The sequence below is a fragment of the Eleutherodactylus coqui genome, chromosome 8 (genome assembly GCF_035609145.1).
Source record: "Eleutherodactylus coqui strain aEleCoq1 chromosome 8, aEleCoq1.hap1, whole genome shotgun sequence".
NCBI classification, from domain to species: Eukaryota; Metazoa; Chordata; class Amphibia; order Anura; family Eleutherodactylidae; genus Eleutherodactylus; species Eleutherodactylus coqui.
In genome coordinates, this window is record NC_089844.1 from 146,573,191 (window position 1) to 146,585,656 (window position 12,466).

The 12,466-nt window shown below is 43.0% G+C and overlaps 1 protein-coding gene across 3 annotated transcripts in view; it reads left to right on the forward strand.

Moving 5' to 3' along the window:
* SYNGR3 (synaptogyrin 3) overlaps positions 1-9,773 on the forward strand; it is a 50,465-nt gene extending 40,692 nt beyond the window's left edge. The window contains exon 4 of one of the 3 annotated variants that reach the window (XM_066576649.1): positions 5,403-9,773. In XM_066576649.1, coding sequence (XP_066432746.1) covers positions 5,403-5,612 — 210 coding nt within the window. In that variant the 3' untranslated portion in view covers positions 5,613-9,773. Of the gene's footprint in view, positions 1-3,048 lie in introns of all 3 variants that reach the window. The other 2 variants (XM_066576650.1, XM_066576651.1) reach the window with 2 other exon arrangements.
* The last annotated feature ends 2,693 nt before the right edge of the window (positions 9,774-12,466 follow it).

Below are 12,466 nucleotides of genomic sequence, written 5' to 3' on the forward strand. Positions count from 1 at the left end.
ATATCACCGACTGTCTGTCCGGTGTCCTCAGAAATATTGCTAAAATCTGTTGGTTCCTCACTGTGGATACGCTAAAGACACTTGTTGTCACCCTCATCCACTCCTGCCTCCACTACTGCAACTCGCTATTCATTGGCCTTCCCCGTACCAGACTCGCTTCCCTCAATCCATATTAAAAGCGGTAGCTAGACTCATTTTTCTATCCAGCCTCTGCACTATGCCAGTCGCTGCACTGGCTGCCCATCCACTGCAGGGCTAAATTTAAACTACTCACCGTCACCCACAAAGTTCTCCATGGCGCTGCGCCACTGTACATCATCTTCCTCCTGTCCGTACACCACCCAGCCTGCACACTCCGATCCGCTAACACACTCAGATTAAACATCCCCTCTAATACGAACGTCTCATGCTCGCCGACAGGACTTCACCAGAGCAGCACCCATCCTCTGAAACGCTCTACCCCAAAACACCTGGACAATCCCCGATGCACGAAATTTCATATGTGCCTTTAAAATGCACCTCTTCATGGAGGCATGCCAAATCTCCTGACCTAGTTCCCCGGCCTTCCCTATGGCTCCCCATACCTTACATCCTGCTTATCGTATACGACCTATACCCCTGCACCGCCTTACGGCCCCACCCCGTTTGCTTCTTAGTAACTGATTTCCACATGTAATTCCCATACCTCATCCACCCCTCGTACCTCCTGCATCACCCCCACCCCGTTTTTTCCAACTGATTGTATATCACATGTAATTATTGTATTGTCTGTGTTTCTCCCATGCTTGAAAGCGCTGCAGAATAAGTTGGCGCTACACAAATAAAGATTATTATTATGGAGGAGTTGTTGGCGGAGGAGAGGGACGGTCGGGAGATGTTTATACACATTTGGATACATTTCCAAAGATCCCCGGAATGTCGGAGATTGATTGGAAACTCGCAGGCAGTATTTTAGGATTGGTACATTGGTGATTGAGGAGGGATAACTCTGCATGGTCGTGAACTAATACCTCCACCTTTATCTATTCTTATATGAAGTAACCCTTCTAGCCCACTGATGTGTGTAAGGTGCGTTGATGGTTTGTGTTTTTTTTTTTTTATTATTATTTATTCTTCTTTTTCTCCTTCCCTCCCTCTCCCTATTAGAACATTTTAATTTGGGTAGTCGTACTAGGAGGTAGGATATAGGAAAGCTCAGAGTTGGGTTTAGAGAAGTACAATTCTTGGTTCATTCAATGGCGGTTAAAATTGACTGAGATTTAGCAGTGTAATGAGGAATTTATCACCTCTGGTCTCTAATCAACAGACTGGGTTCTGACGTAATAGGTGATATGTTAAATGCTAGAAATTGGAAACAGTGTTTGTCAGCACAATTGTCTATTTTTGGTTTTGTTAAAACAAAAATGTTTTCAATAAAAATTGATTAAGCATAAAGTTATTAAATCTGAGCACACAGTGACCTACTAATAGTGCACTGCTGTACCATACATTGTAACGTTATTAAAGGGGTATTCCAATGTTGGCAAGTAATCCCTTATCCAGATGATAGGGGATAATTTGCCGAGATGGGAATACCCCTCACCCCTCAGTGCCCAAGTAATAGTGTCATTCAGTGCTGTAATCTACTTCTTCATGGAGTACCGCAAATAAAGAATACTGCCATGCAGTGTCCAATATGATCTGCAGAACTATAACATCTCAAGGGCCTTTTCCAGGGCCTGATAATAGAGTAAGAATGTTTGCCTGAGCGTTCCTTTGCCCACTCATTTGGCCTAAAAATGCAAACGAATGACTAACGAAGAAGAAGCTGCTCATTTGTCAGCTGATTGGCTCTTGTATGTGGGCATAAACATATTCGTTGGTCATCTCTCCATATAAAGCAGGAGATGTGCAGCCAACCATTGACATCTCTATGAGGTTGAACAATCAGATGAATGATCCTTCGCCCCCTAGTAGCCTCCATCGACCTGCATAAAGTCACAGGAAATCAGCGCTTATCTTGTTGATCAGCGCAAGTTTACAGGAACAAAGTGCGCTACATAAAAGGACGCTCGCTCTGCCAATTACAGCTGGCCTCCTCCTTGATTCTGTCTATGACGAAAAGTCACTGCTACACCTTAGATCAAAGAGCAATGAGGAAAGAGTTAAGAAGTCAAGATCCATTGGACAAGGTTAAGGACTTATTGCCACATCTTTCCTTTTATCATCCAAGTCTGTTAACCCTTTCCAATCCAATTTGTATCCTGGTTTTCCTAGGGGGCTTACTCTTTTTCTGCCGTTATACTTTTTTTTAGCGCTATCTGCTGGCTAAAGCCAGTAGTGCATGAGGTGACATGTTGGATAGCCTCCGACAGCAGAGAGGCTGGCAATATACAGTAAGAGAACCCCGACGGACGTCTTCCAGCATCAGAGCTGTACACCCTTAAATCATAATGTCTTTGGAGGTCAGACAGTGGATTGGAAAGGGTTAATAGTCTTAAATGGGGTGTATGAAATTGAGAAGTCATGGCTGTTTTCTTACAAAAACAGCGCCAAATCTGTAAACACTGGTTTTGTGTGATATTGCAGCTTGGTGGAGCTGCAATACCACACATAACCCATAGACCGCTCTTGGAAGAAAGCAGCCAAGTTTTTCTAATTTCCACCGATTGGTTTACCCTTCAAATACGGTGCGGGGAGAGGATGCATCCAGTTTTATATATGGCCATTTTATGACTTCCAAAGTCAAACATGTATTCAGTTATTACATGCTGATATCAGGTTACCTTTGACCATAGCGTTCCTGTTTTTTTCCACAAAATATTCGCATCGTCATTATTCAGCCTGATCTGAATAATCACTATCGCCCCCTGCTGCTAGTGCACTGTATATGGCACAGTGGACACCTGTTTTGCACACATTTCTTTTATGGTCCTCCTTGCAAATATTTATTTTATTTTACATTATGTTGCGACCTCTCTGGATTATCAGACTTTCCGGATTACTGGGGTGTTTGGTTAGTGAAGGGCATTCACATGTATATGTTTAATCCTGCTTTTCCCATTTCAGGCTTACTTATCACTTTGTGCCATGGAGAAGTTTAAGTACTTAGCCTTTGGTGAAGAGGAGCAGAGGGTTTTGTCTCATCCCTGAGCCCTCCTTGTATCCCAGCTCTCTCTATGTCTCCCATCACCTGCGGCTCATGTCCTTAACCCGGACTAACAAACGCATACTGAAACATTTAAAGGGGAAGTCCATCAAAAGTGACCTTCAGATAGATTATAGGGTCAAGTGAGAAGACCACATTGGTGATATCTGTGATCTGGGACCACCAATGATTTCCAGGGCTCTATAGATTCAACCCTTTTGGCACGGCTTAATTTCGGTTACACAACTGTCACCGTGTCGGATGCACTGTGACTTCTAGGATTCTACGGGGAGTCTGGGGTGACATCACTACATCAGTCCCGGACCATGTGATGTGCCAGGTCATTCTGTTTTGGATACCGATGGATTAACATCTCCCTCCAGTTCCAACGCTGATAGGCTGACTGGGTTGATTTTTTTTTACCCAGTCAGCCTATCGGTTACTATGTCAGGGTATTTAATCTGGCACCTTGGTGCACGGGTTGCTGGTTATACATCCACTGTTCTGGACATTGGCTGTGCCAGTGTGTTCTCTTCTCTGTGATTAATAGTGCTCAGCAGACTTATGCCCACTATCTAGTGTTCAACTCTGTGCCCCATACCCACATATTCTGTGAATTGGTATACAGAGATTGGTGTCACCAGTTCATTCCAGATTGGGTCTTAACTTCTCTAGTGAGGTTGCCCTTTTCTGGTTAGGTGCTCAAGTTGAGGGGCTGGTCCGGTTTGAGGAGTTCTGATTGCCATTGCCATGGTTTCTAGTTGCAGTCTTCCTACGTTAGACCATAATCATCCAGTTTATCTGTCTACCGGTTAAACTCCATGTTCAGCTTCGGAATTTGTCACCTTCGGTTGTACTAACTAATCATACCAGATGTGACAACAACATTTTAAACAAAGTTCCATTCAAATCAATGGCAGCATGCTGAGATTAGTGTACAGAAGTTTCTGAGCAGTGCCAAAGGCGTAGGTTCATTCTATAGTCCTAGAAATGAGTGGTAGTCAAAGATCACAGACTTCACCAATGAGATCCTCACACCTGTATCTATGGTATATCCGAAAATCGTTTTCACTGCCCCCACAGTCAGCTACTAGGTACTGTATGTCCATACTTGTGCAATGCATATGCTATGTTCTATACAGGTGTATATGGGCACTTGGGCAAAACAATCACAATGGGCCCACTGTCTATGCCACCCTCAGCTTGACAATCATAAGTCACATTTATCGACATCTCCAAATGCCCCCTAAGCCCATTTGGTCTAGGGTATATTCCATACAAGGAAGTCCACATCACTATATCCCCCTTTACATGTATGGACACACCTGCATAGAAGATATGCTTTGACTTATCACGCTCTACTGTGTGGACAGTAATGGCCAAATGTGATAAACTGCTTTTAACTGACATGTTGGATTTATGAATATTTTTGAAAAAAAACAAACCTCAAAATTACGTCCGGATCTCTGAAAACACGTTTTCAAAATGCCTGCCTTCACACAGCATACAATGGAATGTCTGCATTTTCTCTTATAATGTCCAGCTTATTCATCTGTGTAACTTGTTTAAGGCTATGGAAACCTTTGTGCATGAAAAATCAATACCTATATGCCCTACTGAGTCCCTGCAGAAAAAAAAATAACACGCATCTGTTTTAGCATTGAGTTTTCCCTCTCATGCATTTACAAAGCCTCATATTTGGTTTGCATTCTCTACCACATTCAAGTTTCTGACTGGCATTAATCAGTTGGTCTCACTCATGAACTAGCACAAGCTTACCTCCCCTTCTCCTCTTCACTTTCAGAAGCTGTGTAGCATAACCACACCTACTCAATACTACACAGCTATCTCTCATCCTCTCTCTGTCTGAGTAGCTGCTGGTCTGTTCCCTCTCACTACTGATCAGCCATTTGTAATAGTAGCTTTCTCTGATCTCTGTCCTCCTGATCTCCTCCGCCATCCCCAGGCACTGTCATACAGCACATTCATAACAGAAGAGCAAACTAGGGGTGGAGCTAAGAATCAACCCATCAGTTTACTATGATTGATGGAATTTTCTAACATTGCAGTCCTCCAGTCTTGGAAAACAATACTAAAAACATAGAAATCAAACAATCAGAATTTTTTATGGAAACCAATTAGAAAAAATCATAATTTCCAAAAACTTATTGATTTAAAAAAAAGGTGTACATAGCCTTTAACAAATCAGCTAACTAGTTAAGCATCTGTTGGCTCCTTTTCGGCTTTTTAACCCATTATTAACCCTCTTACCCAGGCTGCTATGGCTCTGAAAGCCTTCCAGAGATTCCGCCTAGGAACTGACATGTCCCTATTTGCCACGGACCAGTTCGCCCCTGGCACCAACGCTGGATACCCAGGCTACCCTACAGGCAGCGGCATTGAAAGTACAGAAACCTATCAAAGTCCTCCTTTCACTGAGAATGCAGACATCAGCCCCAAGGGATATCAAGCACCCTCGTACTGATGGAGAAGGGAAGACCCCGGATGTTTGTATGCAGATATAACAGGTGTACTGATACAGTACAGAGCATCAAGTGACTACCGTATCCTGCTGTACATTCTAGATGTGATTACCGGAATTATCCCTGTAGTTAGATGTACAGTGCACTCTGTACTGTGACATTGATTGCTTGTTTGTGATCACTTCAAAAGGTTTTGCCTGTTTTTGTTTTCTTTTTTACTTTTTTTTTTATTAACAAAGTGTTCCCTCTAAGGTAGGCCTCTGCTCATTACTGAAGTACAGCTAGAAGGACAAAGGGCGCTAGCAGATCAATAAAAGCAACCCAAGAGGGCCAACCTCTGGCCCCTCTTCAGGTGAATCTATCAGATCTCCTATGTGAGGACAGCATCTGATAGAGGAAATGATGCTGAATTCGGGAATATATAGCTTTCTATGGTTTAATATAGTATTTTCATGTAAACAGCTGTGCAAATGCTGCTTGGTGTGAGCGTGTGAGTCCCATTTACTCCGCCCACATACTGCTGATTGACAGCTCACTCACTCTCTGTGGGCAGGATAAACATGACTCACAGGCTCAAACCAAGCAGCATATAGGCAGCTTTTTAGATGGAAATACTAAGTCAAACCACATAAATCTATATATCACCGAGTTCAGAATCTCTTCCTCTATCCGATTCTGCCCTCAGATAGGAGAACCGACAGATTCACTTTAAACAGGCAGACACTTTCAACAAGGGCACTAGATAATTTTATGTACTTTTATGTCATATAGAATAATTTCATATAACCTGATCTGATCTATCTACAATGGGCCAAACAGAGTATACTATTAGTATAAGTGGTTTTTATCATTCCTCATACACTCAGGTTTTTATATTAAATCAGAAAGTCTTCTGAGAACATTCCATCTGTAACAAGTATAAGGATGTAATACCCTGTGATGGTCCTAACATAATAAAATATGGCAGACGTTGGACAATCCCTTTCCTCTAACTAGAATATGATCACTGCCATTGTTGGGATCACCAGTGATTAGCTGTCATCTGTCAGAAAGTGTTCAATTTCCCTACAGTGCCACCACAGGAGAAATGTAGTATTACGTATTTCTCATTGAATTCAATGGGCCGTCAATGTAATGTATGCATGCAGTTGGTCCTTCAAAGTGAAAAATGCTCTTTATAGTTGCTAGTAAATGAGGGTCCTAAACAGGGAACTCCACTTTACTTAGAATTCTCTAAAAGCTTATTTCAAAATGGGTTTTCTAAACCAATCTTTTTAGCTGACAGTGAATCAAGTAAAGTGGCGATCCCAGTGGGAACAGTAAAAGATGCTGTTAGATAGTAGCAATGGTGACATATAGCTGAAAATTTTTTTGGAAGGAACTGATGACATTTTTTGAGATTTTTTTTAAAGTGGGATGAAATGATTAAAAAATTAAAAAAATATTGGGTTGTTCATCCCAAATTGGAAGCTTAAAGGGACAGGATAAGCTACGCCGACTGCAATTTTATCCAAAGAGCTATCCAAGCAAGCAATATAATGTCACCATGCAACCAATCTAAATTGCTAGGAGCTACTGATGTCACTGAGGCGTGATACACAATGTGACTCATACCTCCTCGATGTAACTGATTTCTACAGAAATAACAAATACAAAGTTGTGTCTCTGGTGTTTCAGGCTGCAAAATCAATTCCAAGTCAGCAATTTATTGTAGAAGTTGTAAACAATAACCCAGATAAAGAAGATGTGTGATTGGTTGTTTAGTGACTGCATTCTGAAAGCCAAAGCAATTGTGCCTCCTCCAAGTCGACAGCTCCACCTGCTGGTTAGAAAGGATACTGAATTTTTCCCATGAAACAACAGTCACAAATTTTTGAAGGTGTGTATAAAATTGGTTACGGCCAGTAAACTGACTTCTAAAAGTATTATATAGAACCCTAGCGACATCTTGGCAAGAGAAGCAACTGCACAAATCTACTGAGCAACTCCACTGTGCATGCAGTGAAAGGTGCCATTGCGACCATCATTGGTTTAAGATTACCTGAACCGATTCAGTTACTTCAGAGCTGCATTTATAATTCTGTAGACTTCAGAGCTGAAATCCGCCTGCATGCCTTATTGGCTTAACATACAGGAAATGCTAAGTGTCACCAATATTATAAAAGCACAGCTAAGCTGACGGGGAAGGAAATTTCCGATGATCGCCAGCAGAATTGAGAATGCAGCTCTGGAGCATGATACAGGCTACAATGTAAATAGCGATATAGCAGCCTATAGCAAGGAATGTAGGCTGTGGCAGCTTTGACTTTGATGCAATCGTAATGCCAAGCAACAGAAAGAAGGCAGGGAAACCCAATACAACCAGACATAAAAGACAAACGCATGCTGTCCCAGGGTTCAGAGGTAAAAATTAACCCTATGCAGCCTTATGGACATATGTAGCAAACTATAGCTAGCAATATAATATTCAAGTTGGGCGTTCTTAGAGGGAACACTGGAAGTTGTCACGATGCGGGAATTCATTTTAAAGGGGTTGTAGAAGATTAGAAACACATGGCTGCTTTCTGTCAGAAATAGCACCACCCTTGCCCATTGGCCATGTCTGGTATTGCAATATTCAGTTAAATGAGAATAAGCTGCAATACCAGACATGGCCGATAGACAAGGGTGGCACTGTTTCCACGGAAAAAAAATGATACAACCACTTTAACGAGAAATGGTCTATTGAAATACAGTTTCTGTGCCTGTCGGATGATGTGTATTCAGTGCACCTTATCGCCTTTTCTAGCTAAATGTATCGTTGTGGAAACAGCCGACGCTTGTCTGAATTTAAAAGCACAAATGACTGCTACGTAACTCCAACCGTAGACGAGACGCAACACCGAAGAGGACCCCAATATTATATATGTTATTACACTTATAATCTTCACCTGTAGCTGCCACTAGAGGGAGCTCACTGCATACAGATTTGTACAGCTGCCGTTGAGGTTAATACTAGATGGAGCTCCCCCTAGTGGTGGTTGCTTGCACTCAGAATTTTATCAGAATGGAAGTGGTAATATGCTTTAAAAATATATATATGTATGAAATGATGATGAATAGTAACTGTGGGGGAATGCTGAGTTTTGCTCTGAGGTCCTGTATATTTTATGGCTGTCTCTGCCCCCATGGTTAATTCATCTTTCCGTGTGAATCATAGAAATGCCCAGGTGAAATGTAGATAACATTGAGGAACGATAACAATCATCGTGCTGCTGTGCTTTTTTTCTCCCTTGGGCTGCATGTAGATGGATGTATACGAGTTGTGCCCATGGAGGGGAAAGGCTACTGCCCAATATCCTCTGGTTGACTTGACTCCAGAGATTTGACTTTAAGGGGATTGCACCAGAATTACAAGTTATACCCTATCCACAGGATAAGGGATAACTTGCTGATCAGTGGGGGTGTCACCGCTGAAACCGCCATCAATCCTGTAAATGGGAGTGGGGGGATCCCATTACTCTGACATCCTCTCTGCATGCAAGTTATCCCCTATCTTGTGGACAGGGAATAATTTGTAATTCTGGTCAACCCCTTTAATCTCCTGGGTCTTGATTCAGAACCTGTATCGGGGCTGTCCTAGGTCATTTATAGTACTACATGTGAAGGTGGACCTTGAGACCCCATAGGGCCTGGGGCCCCTGTGTGCCTAGGGTTTTGCTCCTCTTCATAGGTTAAAAACCTAATAACACATAAAATAAAGAGTATCTGTCCATATCACAGCACACAATCTGGGATGATCACATGGCCATGACCCCCGCTTAATCCTATCAGTTATCTGTATATTATTCTGCACTTGCCACCAGGGGGAGCTGTAGAGCCAGAGCTATGAACTACCCTCATACTATAGAACTGCCAATAGTTTTACCAATGTTTACACAAGAGAAGCGGATTTTATACTGGTGTTAAGGAGTGGTGGTACATTCCAGCACTGATCAGACCAACGGGGGTCACTTACACCCTATTTCACTATTCTGATGCACTTTCTATAGCTGTATAGTATTGGGATTGTCATTTTTTAAAATTATTTTGCGAAAACACAACTTCTATCATGATTATTGTCAGATGGGAGGTGTAGCTTCGAGAATTCTAGCCTATAGGCTTAAAAAAAAAAGGGGAGGGGGGGGGGGGGGGGGGGGAGTTTCCCAAGTGGTGACATTTAGATCAATTCATTATTGCGAGGCTTATCACCCCTCGGTGGAGCCACTAGTTTCCGGTGATGGAATTGGCTACTTACCGTGAATATGTTACGCCTCAGTGATGTCACTAGCTCCTGGCATTACCAGATACTGATCTGTAACCCTAGACAGCGGTGGCCACAGGTACACTTTAAATGATGGTTGACCCGGCCAGATTAATCTGCCCGGTGACCAATAACATTTTGCCGTATATATTACTCCTCCTTTCGCCACAGTTATACTCACGCTTGCCAGTCGTCACATACGCGTTGCCAGTTACGTGCCAGGGCCTGTCTACTGGGAAACCAAGGCGGTTCACAAACGTGTCAGTTATACAGTGTGGTCTGTGTGTGTCTGGACTCAAGTGACATGTTTACAAATATCTGTATATATTGTATCTCCTGAAAGAACAATCTGTGATTGTGCGTTTTCAGTAGCGTCTTGTGTCGAAATGTAACTTGTTTTCTGTACATTATGAGATAATAAAAAGAGAAGATTAAATGGACGACGAGTGCAGCCTGGATTCTTCACCGGACCGACTGCTGCGTGGCTGCGGTGGGAGCTCGGTGGTTGAGCGTATGGGGATAAGCTGCAATACTGGAATCAGTCAAGGGTGGCGCAAACAATTCTGCACTAGCCGGATTAAGTGGCTGTAATGGGAGTGTAAAGGTTAAAAAAAAAAAAAAAAGACTTAGACGTAGTTCTTATGGGTGTTGTATTCAAGCGAATGTTGAGGAGGTGATACCACAACTAGCCAATCGATGGCGCTGTTCCTGAACGAGAAAAAAAATCAATCACTTGAGTGACTCTACTAAGGGGCAGCAATAGGAGGTTGGGAGTTGAAGGGACCTTTCACACGGAGTGGAATAAGTCCGCACAGACATTGTTGCGTCACATCGTTCCTATGGGGTTTTGAATTCCGCACTTGTTATAATCCGCACGTCTTTATTTCAAAACTGCAAGAATAAATTTGACAGAGGAAAAGCTTTCTGCTCCAGAATGAAGGACGTCTTGTGGAATTGTTGTGGCGGATTTTAAGATACACGGGATCTAATCCGGCAATTCAAATCTGTGTTAAAAAATAAAGCAAAAAACGGAAATTTTGCAAGACGTACTGCAGTGAAAAATGCAGCAAAATCAGCCTTTGCGCTGCGTCCTTTCAACAATTTCATCCTGTGTGAAAGGTCCCAACAAGGGTTTATTCCAGACTGAACTGCAATACCAAATCCATCCAGAAGACAAAGATGGCGCTGTTCCTGAAATTTAAAAAAAAGGTTTTCTAACCTCTTGCAGCTAGGGTTACTCACCGGGGCGGCCGGTAATTACGTCCAAAGGCTGAAGCACATCTCAGGCACCTGAATGAGAGGTTCAGGAGTCACAGCTCCAACTATGGTGGATGGATGGGAGCTAGAGAGGGTGAGTGACAATACGTAATGCTGTGGAGTTGCTGCATGGCCACAGGTTTAGGGTGTGGAGGAGACAGAGGGGGCTCTATTACTATTAAGGCCACTAACGAGGCTTGTGCACTGTGCTGATTTGTGACGGAAGCAGACAGCTCCATTCACACTGCCCAGATTACTGTTACAGGCATTGTTCCCACTGAATTGAATGCCTGTAATACTAAGCCTGGCCACTACAGTGGGAACGGAGCTGTCTGCTTCCTGCAGAAATCAGCTTGGTGCACGAGTTCTTCGGCCTGGTGCCCAGCAGGTGTCCTGGATGGATGATCCACTACTGGCTTATCAAAAGCTAGGCCATTAATAGTTGTAAAGGAGTTGTTCAGGGTTAGAAAAACATGGCTGCTTCCTTTCAAACATAGCACCACCCTTGTCCATGGGTTGTGTTTAGTAGTGCAGCACAGCTCAGTTCCCATTTATTGTAATGGAGCTGCCATAACCAGCTAACAGGGTACTGCAAGGGTGGCGCTGTGTTTAGAAGAAAACAGCTATGCTTCTTCTAACCCTGGAGAACCCCTTTAGGGGTAAGGCTACATCTCAACCCAATATCTTGGTGTAGTCCTGGGACCTTCTACTCTAATAGAAGTCAATGCAGGTTGAGCTGCAACATGCAAGTTGCTTTGATCCACAGATTCCAAAAAACACAGCCGGGTTAGATGTTTTACAACCTGTGCATCATGGTAAGTGGTGAGTGGCAATACTACCTACATTGGCTTCTATTAGATGGGCCAAGTCACACACTGTGGTATTTCTGTGGCATATGCCATCTGTGTACTCCATAGACTATATGTACCGTGGCTGTGTGCCGTCTGAGGCTACTCAGATGAGCGAATGTGACGTGCTGAGCGTTTACACGGGGCGAAAAGCCAGCGAGCCAACAACGTGACAGAAAAGTCAGCTTAACAAACTGAACGGCAATCGAGCGATTTTTGTGTATTTACACTTAACTATTATCGCTCCAACTACTAAATTTGAGCGATAATATTTACGTGTAAATGGGCCTTTACCTTGTAGACTCTGGTGTTGCTCCAATGACCAATCAGATTGCCATTTTAATTTCCCGATCCTGCTGTTATCAGTAACCCCCCCATTGTTCCAGGCTTCACTAGAAGAGTTCATGTGGCTTGCTCACTTATGTGATCTTTTAAAGGGGAAGCATCATCATGTAAATCACAGTGCCAC